Source organism: Aythya ferina (assembly GCF_964211825.1).
Source record: "Aythya ferina genome assembly, chromosome: 9".
NCBI lineage: Eukaryota > Metazoa > Chordata > Aves > Anseriformes > Anatidae > Aythya > Aythya ferina.
Window position 1 is genome coordinate 26,899,812 of NC_140305.1, and position 22,900 is coordinate 26,922,711.

The 22,900-nt window shown below is 48.5% G+C and overlaps 1 protein-coding gene across 2 annotated transcripts; it reads left to right on the forward strand.

Annotated features, from left to right (window-relative positions):
* Positions 1 to 3,385: 3,385 nt before the first annotated feature.
* CCNL1 (cyclin L1) lies at positions 3,386 to 16,255 on the forward strand. 2 transcript variants are annotated; one of them, XM_084529206.1, is made up of 11 exons: positions 3,828 to 4,220; positions 4,466 to 4,540; positions 4,676 to 4,785; positions 10,849 to 10,969; positions 11,382 to 11,446; positions 12,795 to 12,894; positions 13,025 to 13,129; positions 13,400 to 13,541; positions 14,692 to 14,803; positions 14,958 to 15,056; positions 15,465 to 16,255. In XM_084529206.1, the coding sequence occupies exons 1-11, from the start codon at positions 3,882 to 3,884 to the stop codon at positions 15,811 to 15,813; spliced, it is 1,617 nt and encodes a 538-aa protein (XP_084385332.1). In that variant the 5' UTR covers positions 3,828 to 3,881; the 3' UTR covers positions 15,814 to 16,255. The 2 variants fall into 2 exon arrangements, 1 of the variants encoding a protein (XP_084385332.1); XR_014695870.1 differs by lacking the exon at positions 14,692 to 14,803 and having other exon boundaries at positions 3,386 to 4,220.
* The last annotated feature ends 6,645 nt before the right edge of the window (positions 16,256 to 22,900 follow it).

A 22,900-nucleotide genomic window follows, 5' to 3' on the forward strand; every position in this document is an offset into this window, starting at 1 on the left:
GAGTAATGCCAGGAGGAATGCCACTGAAACCAACAGAATGAGAGTTTTAGGGAGTGGAAGGTAATGAATCAGTTAACGTGAAACAGAGAAACCCTGAAATAAGAGGCGGTGTTCATAATGACGCTTCCGCTTTCACACCACGTTATTCACAGTAAGATCTGCAGGCTGTAACTTATGCTCCTGAATTCCTCTTTTCTCTTTCAAAACGAGTGAGTAAGGGTTTAAAGAAATCACCCCCTAGGAAGCATTTCAAATAATCTTTATTGTTTCTCTGGGCTGTTAATTTGGAGTCCAGGTGTACTGTATAAGTACCTAGCATTCTTCTTGAAGTCGTGATTTGGCAGAGTGAAGTGTTGTTTCTCCAGCACTGCCAGCTCTTGTGGTGCCAAGCTCTTTCACATTTAATCCACAGTGGAAGTGTACGTGCAATCAGAAGTCCTATTAGAGATAACATAAAGAACAGAAGCCAGTCTCCTAAAATATTTTGTTAAAAAAAGACGACTTTCCAAGATCTCCGAAGTAAAGATCTCTACAGCCAGCAGCAGGGAAGAGGGAAGGAGCGCTGTGGGGTGAAGCACGAGGGGGCAAAGGGGAGCGGGATGGACACCGTGGACTGGGAGACACAACACCCCGCCGCATCCAGCCCCACGTAGCCACCACTCGGACGAGCCAGGGACTGCTCCCTCTGTCACAACAATTGTGTTGGCTGGAGGCACAACAGCACTGATGCCAGATCTGTTTGGGCACCAGCATTGCCAATGCTGTGCGTGATTGTAGCCGGTGACGTGTGAGCATCTGAAACCAAAGGCTGGCCTTTTGGTGTCCTCTTTGTGCCAGTAGCTGTCTGCACGCAGTGGGTTTAAAGAAAGAGCTTACGAATACAGCTCCGGGCCAAAGGGCACAGAATTCGGTTCGCTAACGTGCTGACTTCCATGATTCAACCAGCAATTATTCATCGCCATCACTTTCCGGCAGTGTACTGGTTCCTGGCAACGAGACACAAAGTTATTAAAATGGCTTTGTTAACAGGCTCAGGCTGCCTACAGTGCGCATGTAGGTGTGGTGCTACAGCACGGAGGCCACAGGGACTTCACCTCCTGTGGACGGTGTTACGAAACACAGCCTTAATGCAACCCCACCTTACCGGCCAAAGACATCGAGTACCGGCTCACCAGCTCCTGCAGACTGTTCCTTTTTTTTTATTTATTTTTTTAAAAAACTTGCTACAGCAAAACTTCCTGGCATTGCTAAAACTTCCAATTGCACAACAGCTGTGCGGACAACACATTGCTCAACTCTACTGAATTAAAAGAAAATATTTGCACAAAAAAAAAAAAAAAAAGAAAAAAAAAAAAAAGACAAGAATTGTTAAGAATGGTACAAGCAGTGTGAGCCTGTGAAAGAAAGAAAATGAAAGAAAATACGTGCGGGTTTTTAAACCACTGAAGCGCAACTGGAAAACTGGGGCAAATAAAAACCAATACACCATGGGTGTGTGCATGAGCAGGGGAAAGGAAAAAAAAAAAAAAAAGCAGGCAAATTCCACTGCAATGAGTGACACCTGCTGCTTGCATGACTCTTGTTTTTCCTTCTTTCCAGACTTTTTGGCACGTATCGCTAACTGCTTTGAAAACGCAAAGAGCTGCTCACCTCCTGCAAACACCCATCCACCTGGTATTCTCACCTTCAGAATCTGAGGGCTAGAGAACAGAAACAACTGTGGTAATTTTTCCCCAGCTCCTTTTTTTTTATTATTCCTTTGATCTTTAGCACTTTCAGTGTTGTGTAAATTGTTTTTGCCGTTGCAGAGACACTTAGCACTAGCATTGTGTGTGCACTGCGCAGCCAAGGGAAGTCCAGTGCACCACAGAGGGCTGCTGGAGGTTTCTAAAAGACCAGTGATCTTCCTGAAGTGGTGGTGGGCTTTTCGAATCTCTGTATTTGTATTTTTTATTTCTTAGTGACTGTATGAGTACATGGCTACAGGGAGGGAAGTTGTGAAAGGCACAGGAAGCTTGGGTGGGCACGCCAACCCTCCCAGCTCCTACAACCCCTGCTGAGCCACAAAGCCCAGCACCTCCCAGGACTGGGGAAAACCAGAAAAGCAACTGAATGGTTATGAAAAGGCCCTGTTTTGATAATAGGTACAGACTGGCCTTCAGAGCCCAAACTACGAAGGGAAAGGAAGGCTTCCAGACAAACGTTGGACTGTGGACTTGGTGATCTCCACGGGGCTTTGTCATGTTCAATGTTTGCCCGGCCGCCCTGCCCCACCCGCACACTCAGCACCCGCTGCCCCTCGGCCATGGGGCCAGGCACAGCACCCACGGCTCTTTCCTCCCAGGACAGGCCCAGCAGCCATCTCTTGTCACCGATTGAAACCTGGGATCTGTGTCTCTCCAAAAATTCCTTCCTATCTCAGGTTTTGTCAGTGTAACAGACCCCGGCAGCAGGGAACTGCTCTGGCTCTGTGCAGTCAGGGGCTATACGGTAACCTGGCCCTACTCTTTGGGATTTGGGCAAACTTATGCTTCTCCAAGCCCTCTGCTCCTGTCAGGTTTACTCTTCCTCAATAACCAGAGGGGGAAAACCATCTTTGCAGAGCACTCTGCCTGTCCCACAAGGTCACAGCGGTGCTGGTGAGCACACCTGACAGACACAGCCCACACAGAGGCACCAAATTGCTGTGGGTAGCTCTTAGGTAGTGCATTTTGGGGGCCTGGGGCTTATTGTGTGGGGATATCCCCGCTGGGGCACTGCTGGGGCCCCTTGTCCCGCTCCACAACCCACAGGAGGTCGGTGAGGTGCTGTGGGGGGACGGGTGGGGTGAGCTGGCGAGCTGGCAGTGGGGCTGTGGGAGGGGGCTGCGGTGTGGTGTGGTGCTTTGTGTGAAATATATGACATGGCCGGGCCGTGCCGTTCTGTACCGGGCCGTACTGGGCCGTGCCTGCCCTCAGAGCCGGGCGGGGACCCCGGGGCCAGCCGAGGACACGGCCCCACAGCGGCCGCTCCCTGCCCCGCGCACAACATGGCGGCCGGCTGACGGCACAGGGAGCTGCCAATCATCCCCAAGGAGCCAATCAGGTCGCGAAGCTGCCCGTTGAAAGGCGGGGCCTCGCTGGCAGTTCGCGTCTCCTTGCGGGCGGGTAGTCCCGGCCGGGCGGGCGGCCGCGGAAGGATACGGGCGGGCGGGCAAGCGGGCGCGGCGCTGCCGTTCCGAGAAGTGACGCGAAAGACGGGAAGTGTCCCTCCGCCGCCCCCGCGGCGGACCGGCCGGGAGGGGGCTGTTGAGGCTGCGGCCCCCGGGAGGAGGGGCTGTGCCGCCCCTGTGCCGCGCTCTGGGGGCTTTTCTGTCGAAACGGGGCTGGGCTGTGTAAAACCGTGTGTTCCGATGGGGTACCCAGCTGCCCACCGCCCCTTTGGCGTTTGTCAGAGCTGTTCCTCAAGCAGCACAGACAACGGTGGTAGTAAACTATTACAATAATAGCAGCTTGATACACAGGGGGTTGTCTCCAGCTCTTCAACAATCTGTTACTAGAAATAAACGCTTCATACGCAGCGTGTCTGCAGTCAACAGCCACCATTACGGTGCAGCGGGCAGAAATAACATTTTTAATGAGTCAAAGTGGGTTCAGAACTGGCTTGGAAACGTGTTTATAATAACTGATAACCCCCAGGGCTCCTCACAGCGCCCCGCAGCGCGGCGGAGCCCCCCACACCCCCCCCCTCAGGCTCTGTCAGGGCTCTGAGGCGGGGCGTGGGGGGGGGGGGACTCTTTTTTCCCGGCGTGCCCCGCGCGGCGCGGCGGGGCGCTGCGTCACGGCGCGGGGCTGTGCTAGTCGCTGCGTGGCCGGCCGCGGGTGCGGACGCGCGGCGCCATCATGGCCTCCGCCGCCGCTCTCCCGGCCCCCCCCGCCGCCTCCTCTTCCTCCTCCTCCTCCTCCTCAGCCGCCCCTGCCGCCGCCTCAGCCGCCGCCGCCGCCGCCCCGCCGGCTCCTGCTTCGTCCTCATCGTCGGCTGCCGCCGCTCCGGGCATCCTGATCGGCGACCGGCTGTACTCGGAGGTGTCGCTGACCATCGACCACTCGCTGATCCCCGAGGAGCGCCTGTCGCCGACGCCGTCCATGCAGGACGGGCTGGACCTGCAGTGCGAGACCGACCTGCGCATCCTGGGCTGCGAGCTCATCCAGGCGGCCGGCATCCTCCTCCGCCTGCCGCAGGTCGGGGGGGGGGCTGAACCGGGCCGGGCCGGGCTGTGGGGAGGAGGAGGAGGAGGAGGAAGGGGGGGGGGGGGGGGGGGGGGGGGGGGGCGGCCGCCATTGTGGTGAGGCGGGGCGGGGCGGGGGGGGACGGCGGGAGCACGGCACAAAATGGCGGCCGGGCGGGCTGAGGCGGCGCTGCCTCAGGGTCTCAAGCCCTCACCCAGCGCCTCCCGCCCTCACCCGCCGCCGCTCCCTCTCCGCAGGTGGCCATGGCGACGGGGCAGGTGCTGTTCCACCGCTTCTTCTACTCCAAGTCGTTCGTCAAGCACAGCTTCGAGGTGAGCGCGGCGCCGCGCCGCTCCCCGCCGGCCTCCAGGCCGCGCTTCTCTTTCATTATACGCTATTAATCCTTAGCTAGCGTTAATTCTCTCGTCACCGCCTAAGTAACCCGGTGGAAATGGGCTTCCTTTCAGATTGTTGCCATGGCCTGCATCAATCTTGCGTCCAAAATCGAGGAGGCGCCCCGGCGGATAAGGGATGTGATCAACGTGTTCCACCACTTGCGCCAGCTCAGAGCAAAAAGGTAAGGGTGGTTTCCTTCTCGGCACCAGCACCTTCTGTCACTAATGTGCGCTGCAGTTCTCGATTCACAGTACTTTTCCAGGCTAAGTTCAACGACCTAAAATTGAGAAAGGAGCGCGCGTTGCCTGCTCTATAGGCAGTACAGCTCAGTGCTGACCTCTTCGAATGTTACTTTTGACCGTTTGGTAGACTCTTTTATTATTTATTTAGCTACAAGTCTTTTGAGTCTTGGTTGTAGTTTTAGGTCCGTGATTGTAGTTTTAGGTACACCGCTAATTGATTTTTTTGGTGCCTTGCAGTTCTTGAAAGGTAGTGCTAGGTGTGATGAGCCAATTTGCTTCGTGTTCTCTAGGCTTTTAACAATGTTCAGCAGTCCTAATGCTTTTATGACAGCATGTGCCCACCCAAATGGGGTTATAGTGGCAATAAAGCACCAGTTTACAAAAGATGAAAGCTGAACCTCTGCCAGCGATAGCAGTATTGCTTTTTAGAAGTAGCGGTTTTAGAATCTGAAGAAAGTCTGGTCTGGCCTGCAGTGTTTACAGCTTTAATGACACGACTTCAACAAGGAATGTGTAATTGAGCCTGGGAAGCTGAAGGCATCTTTAATTGCGAAAAGTGAGACTTCTGTTTCTTATGGCACTGTGTGTTTGTGTCAGTCAGTGAAGTGGGAATGTGAGCTCACCTGATCTGTGTGCAGATCCGGATAATGCGTGTGCTCTAGTTGTAGAGCTGTTCTCAGCTGCAAGTGCCTAATGCTGCTTTTTGTGTGTGAAGTGATGGATGTTCTCATGTGGAAAGCAAATTAACGGTGCGTTGGAGGGAGCAAGGAATGGCCGAAAGGAAGGGGTTACTGTTAAACATCAGATTTCTTGAAGTCCGTGGTGCAGCAGTGTTATAGACGGGTTGGTGATTTCAGCTGTGGTGAAACAGCTTTACTTTCAGTACCTGATTGCTTAGAACTTGGGGTAATCTATAGTTCTAGAGAAGTGGTTGTTTTCACCTAGATCTTTAAATTCACACTTTCTTGCTTGCTCAGTATCGTTAACAGGAGCTCAAACTGAGTTGTGTTAACTTTTCAAAGTAGAGTAGAAATCCCTTAGGGAAGCCAGCTGTTTCTCAGCACGTTTATTCTGGTTGTGCTTCTGTGGCATCTAAAATGTCGGCTTTTACTGTCTCATGCTAAGTTCTGCTAGTTAGCTTCAGATAAAAGAAGAATGGGCTAGTGTTACACAATGAAAGGAACTTAGGTTTTTGGGTTGTTTTTCTTTGCTTTTCCTTTGAAGCTGTTGGCCCTGAGAGAGTTTTTTTTGAAGTTACACTGAAGGTGACTTCTGTAGTATTGCTTCTTAACCACAGTTGGGAGAAAGGAGTCTGGTTATTGGATTATTGAAGCTGGTTCAGAGATTTGTAATGTTTTGGCTTTGATCCAGACGTTGAAGGTTAATTAATCATACGCAATGCTTTTCTTTGCAAGGAGAACACAAATTAGTCGTTTCTTTGTGCCATGCAAAGGATCAGAGAAACTGAACTTAACCTGTGAACTTAAATCTTTCCAGCTAGCCTGTTCCAAATCAGAATGTCACTTATGCATGTTACATGGTGTCTAAAACGCATCATGTCGAGAGAAATCGTGCACTTCTACCCATTATTTTCTGGAGAAATGGGTATTGTTGCTCTGAGATTCTGAGTGAATCTGCATGAAATTAATCTAAAGATGCGGAAGCCTGACATTCAGGCTTGCTTTTCTTTTTTTACAAGCAGGATGTAAACGTTTTTCTGTACTTTTTACAAGATTACAATCACATAATCTGTACACGTTATTAACTTCAACTCTTTTTTCCCTTGCAACCGACTATACAGCGACCAGCTACATTTACCAAAGCCTGGGTGATGTGGAGTGGTACATAAAGATGAAGCTGTCGTCATGGCAACAGTGAGTGAAGTATCGAAAATCCCCAAGGAGAAGCCAGTGCTCTGAGAATAGGTCACTGGAATCGGGGGACAAACAGGTTGGCCGCTGGTGAACCATTTGGAAGAACTCCTGTATCTTGTTATAAGCTTTTTTCTTTGCTGTCCAGGTTTTTAGAATACTAGCTTAATCTTCTTTTATCTGAAGCTAACACTTAGGCCGTAGTTAGTTTCTCACACACAACCCAGACCTGAAATGAAGTTAGGCTGCTGTACTTTTTTTTTTTTTTTTTTTTTGCTTCTAGTCTAGTATTTCTGTTAACTGAAGCTCTTAACCCCACACGTGAAGGTTGAGTAGTCTGAGTGGGCTTGCTTTCTTAAACAATTTTGGTTTCTTGGTTCCACTTTCTGGATCTGTATAATTGTAGCTTGAATCCGTAGTAAAACTTGCCTTCACAAAGGTACAGAAGTCTTACATTTGTAAAGTTTTTTTTTATATAAATGATGATGTAAGTGCTCCCTTACATGTGTGTGTTTGCAGAATGGGAATTGCATTGGAATTTCCTTTTTGTAAGTCTTGTAGTCAACCGAGTTGCTATTAGGTGGTATTTCTAATACTGAGAAATGAGAAAAAGCTTTAAAAGAAGTGTTTTGGACAAGCACGTTTTCTTTGGAATCTTTCACAAGCATATGTCATGTAGTATTGCATGTGAAATGTTTGTGCATGAAGAAAAGCTCGTATTATGAAAACACTGCTTTTACAAATGTGTGCTGAAACGTCTGTTCTGAGCCAAGTACAACTGATGTTTAACATGCAGAATGTAGTTTGAAGTTGATTTTATTTATCTTAAATGTGCCTGGAAGCTGCAGAAAGGCCTCGCGAGGCTTCAACCAAATGTGACTCCTGTCATCTGTGACCTTCCAAGCGTTGGTCTGAGGCTTACTCAGCTGTTCTGCACCTCTGCTGCAGCTGTCAGGTTTATACACTTATGTTGAAGTGGCCTGCATTAATTCACAAAACTTAGCCTTCTTAACTGGTCTATAAACGCACAGTGCTTGTATTTATGGTGTTGGAGACAAACGTAGAACCTGACTTCTTTTCACAGTGAGTGGCGTAAGAGCTCTGTCTGGTCATTGAAGCGAGATGCTGACGTTACGCTGCACTTACCAGAAGTACTTGTTGCACTTTAAACAAAACCACATGCAGGGTACTTTTCCTCCAACACGTTAGATGTTCCAAAGACATGCAATTTTAATATTGCGTCTGACGAAGCTGTGGTTGTGTCAAGAGCACAGATCTTGTTTGTCAGAGGGATTAAAAAAAGGATATTTATAATTCTGTTGCAAACACGTTGCGGTCTGTTTACCTTCTGGGTTGTTGTGCTGTCTCTAAATGCAGAAGTTTTGTGACTGGATGGGCTCACCAGAACGGGCGCTGTGCTCTCCATAAGGTCTCATCTGGAGCACTAGTGCTGGTTTATAAGAAAATGTAGGCATTTGTGATAATTTGTAATGGTGCCTTGCTATGTAGGGCTTGAAGCTTATATTTCATGTATAAGCTTACAAATTAATGTTCTCTACCTTGTTACCTGGGCCTAAAAACAATTCCTGCTTGGACTGAGACCTAAGTGCAGCAAATACAGTAGCAAAGTTCCTCCTACTGCCCTTCTGAGTAGGAAGGCTCAGGAGATTTTCTCTTGGAAACATCTGAATATTTGTGAATCTGAACCTGAAACTTGTGAATAACTGCACGTCCCAACACCTGGGAGTTGATGGCAGCAGTGCCGAACTGACCAACCTGTTTCAGGGGGGAACTTCCCTCGTGCTAATAACAAGGTGCAGTGAAGTCTTACACAGATCTGTAAATTTGCTGAAGTAGATAAAAGGCCACAACTTCTTCCTGTTTCTGGAAGTACCGTCAGATAAACTGGTGTTACCTTCATGGCTTCTGTGGTAGACTTCTAGAACTTGTATGTCACAGGTGGCCAAGGTAACTCAAGACAAGAGAGTGAAGCACACTTCCAGTGTCTGTTAATTGTGAGTTTCCCACACTTAGCTGTTGAGCATGTATGAGCAGTTTGTAGTGATCCTCTTGCCATGTAGGATTGTGAAAACTTCAGGTGAAGTAAGGCTTACAGCCTTTCCTGTTGCACTTTTAGCTGGCTTGTTGTTTTCATGGTAATGACTTCCTTAAAGAGCTGTCAGAGCATGGAAAGCCCTGTGAAGGGTCGGGAGCCTGCTGCAGGTGGTTGAGTGATCCCACCTGGTCACGCTGTCTCACTTGTGACCTTAAACCCTAGCTGCTCTGGCTGTTTGATGTGAGGTGGATGCCTCTGAAGTGTGGTGCTAACGAGCTAAGATGAGCCTGGATGCCTAAACTTAGGTTCCTGCTCTCATTGATGACTTACAGACCCTGTTATGCTGGTGATGGCTAGATAAAATTGTGTGAAGAAATGCTATTTAAAACTCGGTGTTAGGTGAAAGCAGTTGGAAGTGAATCAGTTTCACTGTTTTGAAGAACTTAAAGTGGTTCTCTGAAGCAGCCTCCTACCCCAGAGCTTTAAGTTCAGACTCCTCTGATGAGTAAAATAATACCGTAACTTCTCTGGAGAAGTAGTCACGTTAAACTTCAAGTCTATTCTCTAGTTACTTTCTGAAAAACTACGTGTTTTGACTGGGTCATGTTTAAAATAGCTGCAATCACAAGCCATGTAAACTTGCTGTGATGAAAGTCGCACTGAATGAATGAGAGAAGAGACTTCTGTGTACGAGAGAGCCCTGAGACAAGTGGTGTGGCTCCTATTGAGCTGCGGGCCCTTCCTGGCACCACGAAGCTGCAGGAGTTGATTTCAGATGCCCTGGGAGTTGTTCCTCTTCCCCTTTGGGGAGAGCTGGGGGGAGCTCCTGCTTCCTTTAACCAGTGGTGATCAGCATCCTTCCAGGTGGCTGCAGAAGCCTTGCCTAGTGTAAATTGTGGGTTTCTGCAGCCGGGGAGTCCTTCAGTCAGCCTTGTGATTCAGCTGACACTTTCTTCCTGGGATGGGAACCTGGAAGGGTTTTTGAGTGTTCCTTGTGCTCTGACCTGTCAGGGAAAAGAAATGTGACCAAGGTGTGGAACGTGCATTGGGTCCAAAAAGACAACTTAGCAGTGAAACACTTCGTCTGATAAAATAGGCGCTGTATTTAACATCCACTTTGCCTTACTGTTTTCTGTTCAAGATAATGTGAAATAAATTTGTCACCAGTGTTTGGAATGGACGAGGTTTATGGTGTAAACAGTCTGGGGTTTATTAGAGCGTAACTAGTTGCACAAATACTGTTCTGCACTGGAAAGCACAGAGGATCTGTAAGGTGTAGCAAGACAGGGCAACGGTTGAGCTTTCTTTGAGGAGTTGGGAAGGTGAACAAGTTGAGGTATGGTGCTTGTGCGTAAACCATACGGCAAGTTACTTCAGCTGCAATTAAAAAAATGCCTTGTTCAGTTTGTGGATTTGGGAGGAATGAGGAGTTGACTTGCTAGTGCTAGACTTAGGAGTTTTTGTCAAATGAGTGATGGGTTTACAGATGCACATACTGATCAGTGGATGCAGTGTGCAGAGCCACAGGCACACCTTAGAGTTTAAATTCATGGTTTTACACGCTTTTTGTACGTTGCAGTAGCAGGGCTGTCTCCTCTCAAGATCTGAATAATTTTGACTTGTGGTGCATAGGAAACTGCAGTTGGAAAAGCACAAGCCTGCCACTTTAACGTCAGTAAAACTGTTCAGAAAGCTCTTCTAGCTTGTTTTTGCTTTGAAGTCCTGCCTAGCTAAGGTAGTTGCCTCACGCTCCTTCCCCCATCGCTATCAAGAAGTAAAAAGGCTCCCTGAGATCTTCACCATAAAGGTGGCTTCCATCCCAGCAGCTGGAGCGACGTAGTTTGCATACACAGTAGGACAAGTTGGTCTTCATTTTAGCCATCTAATCTGAAGCAGTCAATTGCAGAAACTAAACTAGTTTATCTAAACTTGGACAGCACAAGATTAATGCTTAAACTTGCTTGCAGGAGTTGAAAACCGGATTCTGTTGCCATTAGTTGGTTGGAAGGGAAAACAGAGATGCACTATTTTTGGATATGCAAAACAGTTTTGATTTTATTTCTTGCAAACTATAGGACTCCAAGCCCCCTGATACTTGATCAGAACTACATAAACACCAAAAATCAAGTAATCAAAGCAGAAAGGAGGGTACTGAAGGAGTTGGGATTTTGTGTTCATGTCAAGCATCCGCATAAGGTGAGTCATCAAAAATAATGCAATTGTAAATATTATTCTACCTTGAAGGCAGCCCTGTGAGCTGTGTGTGGGACAAAGTCACGGGTGTAAAGATGATCTGATTTCAGTGATTTATTCCATAGTAGCCATCACGAATGTATTTGCAAGAGTGTTTGAGCTAATAGCCATATTGACTGTGGTAGAAATCGCTTCCTTGGAAAGCATTAAAGGTGACTGTTTTTCAAAATCACAAAAAAGGAGCAAAATAGAGCATTGTGTGAACACAATGGGATGGTGTGTGGGCTTAGAGTACAGAATCGGCAAAGGAGGAGACACCATTGTTTTGGAATGCCGTTTGGTTAGCATAGTTACTTCCTTTCTGTTGCCTTATATGTTATAACTGAGTCTCTTTTTTTCCCCCCTTTTCCCTCAGATCATTGTTATGTATTTACAAGTCTTAGAATGTGAACGTAATCAAACCCTGGTACAGACGGCCTGGTAAGTTGTTTTCCGTTCTCTTCCTAGCCAGGAAAATAGTAGCAGAAATAATAAGCCTGATGATCCATATGCAAAGCAATGAGATGTAAGTTTCTACATTAATACGTACTTTTAAAATACTCTGGAGCTTGTTTCTGCTTACTATTTTCATGGCTTGATTTCATTCTGTAATGGAGAACTCAATTTAACTTTGTTCTTTTTTCTACTCTTTAATTAAAGGGTAGTCCATGATGGTAAGTCATAGAGCTCTGCCCTCTGCACCTCAGCCCATGACCTGGGGATGGCCTGTTTGGCTGCCCTTCTCTCCAGCCTACCCAGTGCAAGCTCTCATCCGAGATTCACTGAAGTGGTCCATATCCATCGGGCAGCATCTTCTAGTTCTGTCGGGGTGTCAAAAGGATTTGTATATTTGCTTTTAGAAGTACCTGTTAAAAATGTCTCTAAATGTGTTTATTGCCTAGCTACTGTATACTGTAGTGCATTTAAAGGGCCCGTGGACACATTGGGTAGATTTTATGCCAAGATGAATTCAGCTAATTTAACACTTGGCTAGACTCAAGGTTTTTGTTTTGATTTGTTTTGTTTTTTTAAAAAAAAATACAGTGCATGCAGCATGTTCACTTAGTATCCATGTGGGGCACTGTTCCGTAGAGCCAATAATTCCTGACTGCTGTTTGTTTCTTCCCCATAGCTCAGAAATTTAGAAATTGCTGGAGGTCTCTGCTGTTTAAACATCTCTCTTGGCAGCTATTTCATGGCGGTGCCACCATGCTGGAAGAAACGTAGCTTAGTGGAGTAGTTCCAGTACTAACCTGTAGGTCTTTTTCTAATGTGAAGATTTTGAGTGCAGTGAGCAAATCAGATTCTTCCCTTTCTGGATGAAGTTAATGTTAATCAAGGTGCACGTAGGATTTAAATGTGATGTTCTGTGAACTTCATAGGTTGCCTCTAGCCTCTGGAAAATGGTAGGTTGAAAATATCCTGTATTTTCCTGCTTGCATTTGAATTTGAAACATACTGACTTTGAAATATGAAAACATTGGTGTTTAAAGCAAATGGACAGATGAAAAGTACTTGCTAGACTGTTAACTATGGACACTTCATGGTGCAACTTGACGTAACTGGGGAGAAGGTATTAACTTGCATTGGTGTTTAGAAACGATGGCAATGGAGCAAACTTCTTTTACAGAAGTAACAAATGTAAACATCAAATGCAATAATTCTAAAGAACTGTGTTTAATATTATAAGAGAAAAAATAATAAAGTCAATTGAGTCTCCAGAACTGTTACTCTCTAAAGAAAAGGATGTAAACCTAAGATCCAACCTTGCCTACATTCCTTTTTTTAGGAATTACATGAATGACAGCCTTCGAACAAATGTGTTTGTTCGCTTTCAGCCAGAGACCATAGCATGTGCTTGCATTTATCTCGCTGCTAGAGCCCTGCAGGTACGTGTTAATTTTTCTTCAGTTTGCTATGGCTTTTACCACTAGTAACTTGTTTTCAAGAAAATAGTAGTGAAAATGCTTAAAGTGTAGTCTGTAATCTCTAATCTAGGCCTTTTTAATTTGTTTTCAGATCCCACTGCCTACCCGCCCTCACTGGTTCTTGCTCTTCGGCAGTACAGAGGAGGATATCCAGGAGATCTGCTTAACTACTCTTAAGCTCTATACCAGAAAGAAGGTAACTTCATTAAATCTTTGTGTGTTTTTCTAGTTCAGTGTTTGTGGCTGCTTGAGTTGTCCCGTAGTTGTCTGGGAGTGTTTGGGGACATGGATGTACAAACCTGCTAATCAGAACAGCTCTGCTGTGTGGCTGCTCCTCTCTAAGGCAGGGGTGAGAGCACACGACAGAAGGCAGTCAGGTGTCTGGGCAGATAGTTAAAAGATGCATCTTGGAGAAATGGGACAAAAATGCAAATTGTGTAAGTCTCTTACCGCTTTATTTTAACAGCCCAATTATGAATTTCTGGATAAAGAAGTAGAAAAGAGGAAAATGGCACTACAGGAAGCTAAACTGAAGGCAAAAGGCTTAAATCCAGATGGAACTCCAGCACTCTCAACACTGGGTGGCTTTTCACCTGCATCCAAACCATGTAAGCTTGTTCTCTGAACAGAAACTTGGGTAGTACTATCTGAGACCAGTAGTACACATGGTGTTTCGGTTGTGTTTAAAAAAAAAAAAAAAAAGTAGGTTTGCCCTGTGAGCAAACCTTTGTTTGCTCACAGTTTGACAGTTTATACTTTTTCACTCTTTCTCACAGAAGTAAGAAGCTGGAAATTTGCTTTTTTAAAACAAATTTTAAAAGCAGTTGTTAATAATATGAAATAGAAAATTAGAAAAAAAGAGGGTTTGTTCTTCCAATCCCCTGCAGTTCCGCAGATGGGGCAGGGATATATTAACAACATGTTCCTTAAGGTAATCATGAAAATGCCTAGACGCAGGATCACTGTGTTAGGAAGAGATTCTCTGGATTTAATCTGTTGCAGGGCTGTAGTAGCCTTCATGACTTCTTTCATAGCAGGTGTTTCTGAAAAATACCTTCTTGATGTACTTCTCAACTGTTGAGTGCAGTGAAGGAGGACAACTTGTGGTCAGGAAACTGAAGGGAAATTTCCATAACAGTGCTATTCCTGGCACTGCAGTGAAAAACTTCGTGTAGTGCATATCTTGAATCAGTCAATGAATAACGCTGTCTGAACATTATTGATACAAAGAACAGACAGTTTTGTCTTGGCACTAATACCTCTGAATACTGGTACTGATCTGTAAACTGCCAGTGAACAAAGCAGGACCTATGGTGGCGTTTGCTACAGTTTTTATTTTTTATTCCTGTCTTTGTACCACTGATTTAAAAATCTGTGACTTTTTTCTTCAGTCTTAATTATTTTGATGCTATTGAAAATTAACCGTCATGATAACAATCGGAGACGGATATTTTTGGGCCGTAAAGGCAGGCTTTATTTTGTACCATTTGAGCCCTGGTGGATCAAGTCCCAAGTGAGCCTGTTGCTTGGCTTGCAGGTCAGTGGTGTCCCTCGCGTGGGGTGTCTCACCCCGTTCAGTCAGTTGCCTTTAAGCTGCCATGTGTGTACCCCCTGGCATCTTCCTGCTCTGTCCTCAGAGGGGAATGAAGCTGTAGCTCTGGAGTTTGTATTTCAATTTCTTGCAAAGGGTACAAAAAGGTACAATGTGGTCATGACAAAGTCTCAGTAAAATACCTAATCTTGAATTTAAATTTGTAGCTTCCCCAAGAGAAGTAAAAACTGAAGAGAAGAGCCCAGTACCCTTGAATACCAAAACCATTAAAAAAGAGCCAGAAGAAAGGCAGCAGGCTTCGAAGAGCCCTTACAATGGGTAGGTGAAACATTTTTTCCTGGTTATGGAGTCTTCTGTAAAAAGGGTTTCTTCAACTGAAGTACAGTGAACTAGTTTTCAGTTACTTAATGGAAATAATGACTATCTCAGAAGTGTAACCCTACTTCTCTCTTCTCTCCGCCTCCACCCAAAGCATGAGGAAAGAAAGCAAGAGGAGCAGAAGCAGCAGAAGTGCCAGTCGATCCAGGTCAAGAACAAAGTCACGGTCTCGATCCCATACTCCTAGGCGGCAGTAAGTAGTGGGTTGGTTGGTGTGAGGTTTGGGGGGACAGGGTGGTTTGTTTGTTTTTTTTAGGGGGATCTTTTTGTCCATAATTAGTTCTGTTATATTTTTATGGGATAAGAAGAGAGCTGATGTTGAGGGGAAGCTTCATGATGAGGTAGAAGAATCACAAAAGGCGCTACCTTCTGGTTTGGGGCTCTTGTTTTTTTTTTGTTGTTTTTTTTTTTTAAAGGAGCACAACTCAAAGATGTATTGTGGGAGCGCCACTATCATTCATCAGCTGTCTATTCTGGAGAAATATTACTGATTTCTTCCAGTAGTTTGAAAGTTTCTAAACAAAAAAAAAAAAACATTCCTCACTTCTCCCTCCCTGCTATGTGAATGAAATGTTCTAACTTGTTACCGTTTTTCTGTAAGCTACAATAACAGGCGGAGTCTGTCTGGGACCTACAGCTCAAGATCGAGAAGCAGGTCCCGCAGCCACAGCGGCAGCCCTCGCAGACACCACAACCACGGCTCGCCGCATCTGAAAGCCAAGCATGGCAGGGAGGAGCTGAAGAGCGCCAACAGACACGGTCACAAAAGGAAAAAATCCCGTTCGCGTTCGCAGAGCAAATCCAGGGATCATTCTGACGTCGCCAAGAAACACAGGCACGAGCGGGGCCACCACAGAGACAGGCGCGAGAGGTCCCGCTCCTTTGAGAGATCCCACAAAGGCAAGCACCACAGCAGCAGTCGCTCAGGACACAGCAGGCACAGACGCTGAGGCTTGAGCCTGCGCTAGGTCCTAGCTAAGCCTGTACATAACCCAGTAAATGGACTTGAGAACAAAGGAATCGATTAGGAGTTGTTTAATTTAAGCCCAATATCTGATTTTCTAAAATACGTAGAACATTTTTCTTTTGGGAAAGGAACTGTTACCAACTTTTTGCACATAATACCTTAGCAGTATCAAATTGATGGAAAACAATGATCAGGTGAAATTGTATGTACTAGAGTTGTGTATTGTTTATCACTATGAGAACTGGAGAGTGGATTTCTGTACAAAAGCAAAATGTACCTTATTTTTATACAAGTCAATTGCAGACACTTATATTTAAGTATAGTTATTTGTTTAAACGATGGTGGATACTTTCTTACACTGGTTTTAGTCTGCATGTGTTAAAAGATTTTTACAAGAAATAAAATATAAGGCTTTTTTTACTGCCTGTTGGGTATCGAATGTATTGAGACCACTAAAAGGAATTTTCTGAAATCTTGCACTTTGCCTTTTGGCCATCAAAGCGACACTTAAAATATTGACGTGCTTCTGGTACAGACAAAACACCTGCAGCAATTTAGAGGGAATGGGGGAGGCTCTAGGAATTGGTGTATCTCTCAGTACAGGCAGCCAGGAAGATGAATGCACTTCTTCTGCATGTAGTAGGAGCATTGAGCTTCCCCAGGGCTGGCCTGTCAGGGCTACACGTACAGCACGGGACAAGAAGTCAAGGTTTTTGTGTCCCTGTCCCTTGCACTTCACTGTTCTTCCCTCATGTCTTCCCATTACCCAGCTGCTGTGCCCTGTGCCACTGAGAGCCCAGCTGGCTGGCACATGGCGCTTTGCTGGCACTACTCTGTGGCTGTAGTTGCAGAAAGGGGAGAAAAGGTGAGGAAATTTTGGTTCTATCAGCTGCTCAGATAATAAAATGTTAAGCCTAAAGGTAGGAGGTGTCTGCTGTCATCACAAGCTTCAGACGCTGACCTGCAGACCTGTGGGTACAGAAACAACACAGCATAAAAACATCTTCACTGTCCCGAAAAGCTGCTCCCAGCTCTGGCTGGGGGTGACGTGGTGCTCAGAGGCAGCACAGGACAGGGCAAAGCCCAAGGCCGGGTGAGCTGGGAGCTGGGCAGGGCCCGGCACGCTGTGCGGTGTCAGCAGCAGCGCCAGGCACTGGGCAAAAAGTCTGCAGCCCTCAGAAGCCACGGGGAAAAGTGATTGAGCAAAAGCTGCTGTGCAACTGGTGTGTTCTGTAAGCAGCTGCCCGACATCCTGCCTGACCCTATTTGTATCTTCTCTAGAAATTCAGAAAGGGATTTTTTTTTTTAAAGTTGGGAAAGATAAATGTGTTTCTCTGTTTCTTGGTTACCTCTGTTTTGTGTTGTTTTTTTAATCTGCAAAAACTTGGCCTATCTTTCACGTTGTTTGTTGCTTTCAGAAAGTTGTGTTACTATGGAAATTTAACATTTTTCCATAGATAAAGGTATTTAGGGGGTTTGGGGCAGTGGTAACAGTTCTACAGTAGCACAAATAGCTCCAGCTCCGAGTGTCAGAGTTCAGTTACTGGAGAGAAACTCAGAGTGGGCTCAGCCTGCGTGTGTGTGAGCACTGATTGCCCTCCTGTACTCCTTGTGCCCAGCACTCCAGAGCTGAAGAGCAGAAGTTGTCTCCCGTACAGAGCTGGAACATCTGGTGATGTGGAACGTCTAGACACCATCTGCTGCAGGCTGCTTACACAGTGAGCTTGCAGCCCGTTAGCAGAAGCTCAGTGTTTGTCTAATCTTTCCTGGGGGGAAAAAAAAGATGTGTTCAGTCAGCTTTATTGATGGCGGCCGTAACCGTGTAACACTTTTGAAAAAAACAGGCCATGAAATAAATGGTTTTGGTTACTGAAACAGGAGCACACCTGCCTCGAAGCCCACCTGAAGCGGGGTGGGTGCTGTGGGGAGGAGAGGTGCTGGGCAGGCGGGTGCCCAGGGGCAGCACCACAGAGCCCCTGGGGTCTGTCTGGGCTTTGCCTTGTCCAGGTTGTGGGTTCCTCAGCCTCTTCGTCTCGTTTAAAGGGGAGAAAGCTGCCCCAGAACAAGCTGTGCCATCGGTTAAAGGGCTGGGGGACAAAAGCAGCGGCAAAACAAATCCACCAGCTGCCGGCAGCGTGACAGACAGCGAGGTGCCAGCCGGGGACTTTGACCAGGGCCTTGCTGTGTTGTACTGCACTTACCTGCTGGCTGCACGTCACTAACAATCAAATTAAAAAGAAAATAAGTCAAAGCCTCACGTAAGGATGGCCCTGCGTTATTTTTAGAGCCAATCTCCCAGGATTTTGGAGTGTCGTTAGGTGTTCCTCGAGGTTCAGATCACAAAAATGAACAGCTGGAGCATTGTTGGACCTGCAAGCCTCCAGGCTCCCCTCGTAAATCTCAGCAGCTGAAAAGCATTTTTCTTTAATGCGTGTTATTTTTAAATTCTCTCTTAAAATCCCAAGTCTCTGGTGTGTGCTCGAGTCACTGATGGCAACACTTCATCCACTGAAACTTCTTCCTGAGCGGTGTCACGGTTTTGGTGGCCCACCGCTGACATCTGGCTGTGAGAGCACCCCCGGCAGCCCTGACTTCACCGCAGCGGCTGGGTTTTGGCATTTTGGAAGCGAGCTGGGGTTGTGAGTGCCCTGCGCGGATCATTTGGTTCTGAAACAGCTCATGGCTCTGTGCTTTGCTTTTGGTTTTTCGTTTGTTTGTTTCAAGGGATCCCAAGCTGTTTGGGAGACCCAGCTACAGAGGTCCTGACCCTTTTCTATCCTGATGTGTTCCTTTGGCTGTTCCCAATGCGTGCTGGTGCAATGGTTTGTCGTGCAGGGAAGCAGAGAATGAAGCTGGTGCTGCTCACACCGCCGTCACAGCACCAGCAGGAGGTTAACACAAACCCTGTGTTCCCAGGGCCAGGAGGCAGCCCTGGTGAGCTGCTGGGCTTCGCTTGTAACTGGTGCACACCCAGTATGCTGCGGAGAGGTACGTAACGCGCACAGGAAGCACAGTAAGACCGTGTCTAAACATTCACCCTTCGGGGTGGAAATGCTTTTATGGTAAAAATAGACTCCCGAATGCTCCACCACGGCGATATCTCGAACTGAAACCCCGGGTGTGGATGGAAATGAAATGGCTTTCCCGGCTCGAGCTGTGCTGCAGCATGGCACAACTTCCCCTCTTCCCCATCCCTTTATGCTTGATTTACTGTGCTCGTTCTCTCACCAGGACAGATGAAAGCACCAGGACCTCAAAGAAATCGGTGATCAAGCATACAGATGGGAAATAATGAAAGGTATTTGGTGCTCTTCCTCTCCGTCCTCCCAGTATTTTTAGTAATCGCTGTCTCCGGTGCACAGGCGGTGGCTGCGCGGTCCCGCAGGAAGGTGGCCGGGTGGGAGCAGATGGCCGGCAGGCCAAAATTTGCTTCCCCCTCACCGGGCGGGCGCCGTCCTTGCCGAGTGGCAGATGGCAGCCAGGGCGAAGCAGGAAGAGGAGCACCACAGCCCCCTGCCTGAGACGCTTCTGGCGAGGAATTGGTCCGACAGAAAAGTGCTGCGGGAGCTTAAAGCTGAGCGGTGTGACCGAAACAGCAAAGGAGCACACGGCAGGGCTGTGGTTAAACACGTCGGGGGGCAGCAGGAGCTGGGCAGGCAGGAGCTGGGGCTGCGGGGCCACCTGCCAGCACCCAGCGCCAAGCACAGCGCCCACGGTGTGCTGAAATGGGGGCGTTTTCCTGGAAAATACAGAGCATTTCTGCATGGGCTGGTGCTGGCGGCGCTGCTGAGAGAGAAATAAGGTGCTGAGCCTGAACTTCAAAGCTCTGAGACCTCTCCAGAGACCCACGAGAGCTAACTGATGGGGAAGAGTCCAGCTGGCTGATCTCTTCAGCCCTGCGGTTTGCTGGGGTCTGTCCTTCCCTCAGCATTGCTTCTCCTCAGAAAGCTGGCAAGGGGTCACGCTAAAAGGTGTTGGATATTTTTTCCACAAAGGGGGGGCAAACATTTCAAGTCGGTAAATCCAGAAGTTGGAACCCGAAGATTTGGATGGCTTGGGAGGAAAACAAAACCATGATAAATTCAAGCATGTTCTTGATCGAAATTGTCCCAATAAGTAACCCTCGGGATTTTCACAGCTCTCCCTCTGTGGTCCTTGCCACTCTCTCCCTGCTCCTAAATCCGTGCTTACGGCTTGCAGGCTCTGAGGAAGGACAGACTGACGGTCCTTCTGCAGGCCTGGACAGACGGACACGGGTGGTGCCACCCCATGCCCCTCTCTGCTCCGCTCCGTGCCTGCAGCAGGGCCGATGTGTGCCCACGCAGCACTCGGGGGTAGGCACAGCAGAGCAGCAGCAGCTACGCCCCGCTTAGGAAAAAACACTTGTGCAAAGGAAACAGCTTTCCATCCCCACCTCCTGCCTGGCCACCGACCAGCGGGGCGTTTTGAAAAGGAAACGGTCAAATCAGAAAAGCTGGCCTGAAAAAAATACGCCTTGATATTGCAGTGGGAGGAAAAAAAAATGGCAAAAAGTGCCCTCCTTCTCCCAGGGGAGAGTCCCCCGAGGTTTTGCTCAGTGGGTCCCTGAGCACCGCTGCAGCCCAGCTGCCCCCAGGGCTGCCGGCCGCTCCCGCTGCCGTTCTGGGTTTTATTCTGTAGGTGGAAGTGTTGCAAAGCGGACACGAGCATCCCTGTGCGTGCACACGCTCACGCACACGGGCACGCAGATGTTCCCTGCTGCCCGAGCCGTGCGGCCCAGCACGGCCTCCCCGCCACGCGTGGCTCCCTCTGGCCGCTGTGTGCCGTGCCATGCCATGCCATAAGGTGTGCCATGCCTTGGGAACGTGCCCACAGCACCGCTGCCTGCAGGAGAGCTGGGCAGGTGCGATGGATTTAGGTTGCTTTGGGCCATTTTCCAAACTGCCCCGTCTTTGCAGGGAGAGCCAGCAAAGCCCTCGCTCACAGCAGTCTTGCCTGCCCTTCCCAGGAGTTTTCCTCAGTACTGAAAAGTCTGCTGTTCCCAACTGGGATTGGCACATCTCATTTCCACCTGAGTTTAATGAGAACTGGGTTTCTATTTAATTGAATCTGAACAAATTCTTCACTGTTTTTTGTTTGTTTGTAAGCTGTCTGTTTTTGTAAAGCCTCAGTAATTACTGAATAAGCTCCTGTGCTGACAGGAGCACCAAAGCTGGTGTTGCCTTGTCTTTTAATGGTCCTTGGAGTGATTTTGTGTCTTACTGAGCACGGCAGGAAATTTCCATGAACACTAGCAGGTAGCTCTGCCCTTTTCCAAATAATAATACAAATATCCACTCCCCAACAGGGTCCCAGAGCAGCTGCTTCTAGCGGGGCCACCGCAAACAGAGCGCTTCACTGTTCGTGCCGTGGTAGCACTGGGGAACGATTGCTGTCTGACAACCCCCAGCAGCACTGAGATTTAAGGGAAGAATTTCATCAGAAGATGAAAATGAAAGTTTACTCGGAGCCAAGTCTCTTACCCCTCATGCAGAGTTCCCTTGCAGTTAAATGAAAGTGTGGAAAGCCATGAGATAATGCTGGGCTCAATAAGGGCAGGGGGCTTGGGGCAGGGGTAACTCTCTGGGGGCAGGGGTCTTCCCGAAGAGAAAAGGAAGGGACGTGGGGCTGCAGCTCGTTCCTAGCTCGTTCGGGATGCCAGGTGAAGCCACCAGGACAGCCGGGGGCTGCACAGCTCTTTGACCAGCAGCGTGCAGCAGAAGAGCTCCCAGAGCTGTGTTCCAGGGGTGTGCTGGGCTCTTGGAGCCATCGCAGCAGATTTACGGCCGGGGAGACGAGCGCACCCCCCACACCCTGCTGTGCCCCTGCTGCCGAGACAGCTTGGATTTCTCAGGAATGCTTTAATTGCCTTCAGTGCAATTAACGACCCACGTGGCCAAAGCGCACCTGGGAGGGTGCTGCTCCCGGGGCCCCAAGGCTGCTTCAGCCGTTCTGCTCCCGGGAACGCGGCCCCGAGCTCCTACACAGCCGAGCCCCGTCCCAGACCACCCTGTCCCAGACCACCCTGTCCCAGACCACCCATCCCTCTCCCGAGGGATGGTGTCCATGCAGGGGGATGGTGGTGCCGGCCTCGAGCAGCCTCTGCCCCCTGCCCCTGGCTGTGTCCGTCTGTGTGGTCAGAGCCGGGCCCGCTCAGGCCGGGCGGTCTCATGCAGCTGCAGCACACGGCCTAGACTGATTTAGCTCGTACTGATGAGGAATCAAGAAATGAAATCACTCCAAAATGATCTTAAACCGAGTGAATCTACTTGAATGCTTGTGCAGATTCAACTACGCCCATCCAGGGACGCACCACAACCTCCTAAAGCACCCACGCGATGTAGGATGTGCAGATCTGCACGGATCCAGCAGGAGCCAGGTACACAAAGGCGCCCAGCAGCCAGCATCCACCTCATTTTAAAGCTGGTTCAGAGGCAAGGAGCTGAAATTGTGTCCAAAACCCGCAGGATTTCTGTGCCACAGCAGCTCGGGAGGAAGCAGCCCACATGCAGGGCATGTGCCAGGACCTAGGCCCCGAGCACGAAGCCGCCCGGCCCCACAGCGCCAGCGGGGCTGATAAACACCACACCACGGCCACGGGCACCCCTGCCAGGGGCCACCAACGCTTGGTGGGGGCTGGCAGCACCCTTCCAGCCCCCCCTCAGCCCCCCTCAGCCCCCGTGTCCCCTGTTCCCAGCCACGGCACTGTCACAAATGAGCTGGACGCGACAGGATTACAGCACGGTAGTTTGCCATCAAGGAAACCGCAAGCAACAAACAAAGATATTATCTGCAGCATATGGTTCCTATTTGAGGCCCTCTGTCTGGATGCAGTAATCGAGGCGGCATGGCTCGGGGTTGTGCCTACGTCTGGGCTCCCCAGGCAACTGCAGGGCCAGGGGACCTGCTGCAGGGATCGCTGCCCCCCCCAGCTCCTCAGGATTGAGAGTTTAGGAAGGGGACGGGGTTTTTGGAAGGGCTGGCAGAACAGGGTGCCTACTGGGAGGGACGCCCAGCCCCTACGAGCCTCCCAACCTCAGTGCCTCCTCGTT

Bases quoted from the DNA above. Each gene is read 5' to 3' on its own strand.
- CCNL1 (XM_084529206.1), top strand. From the start codon at position 3,882: ATGGCCTCCGCCGCCGCTCTCCCGGCCCCCCCCGCCGCCTCCTCTTCC. The intron at 4,786-10,848 runs GTAAGGGTGGTT...TGCAAACTATAG, and splicing joins CGCCAGCTCAGAGCAAAAAG to GACTCCAAGCCCCCTGATAC. The intron at 12,895-13,024 runs GTACGTGTTAAT...ATTTGTTTTCAG, and splicing joins TCGCTGCTAGAGCCCTGCAG to ATCCCACTGCCTACCCGCCC.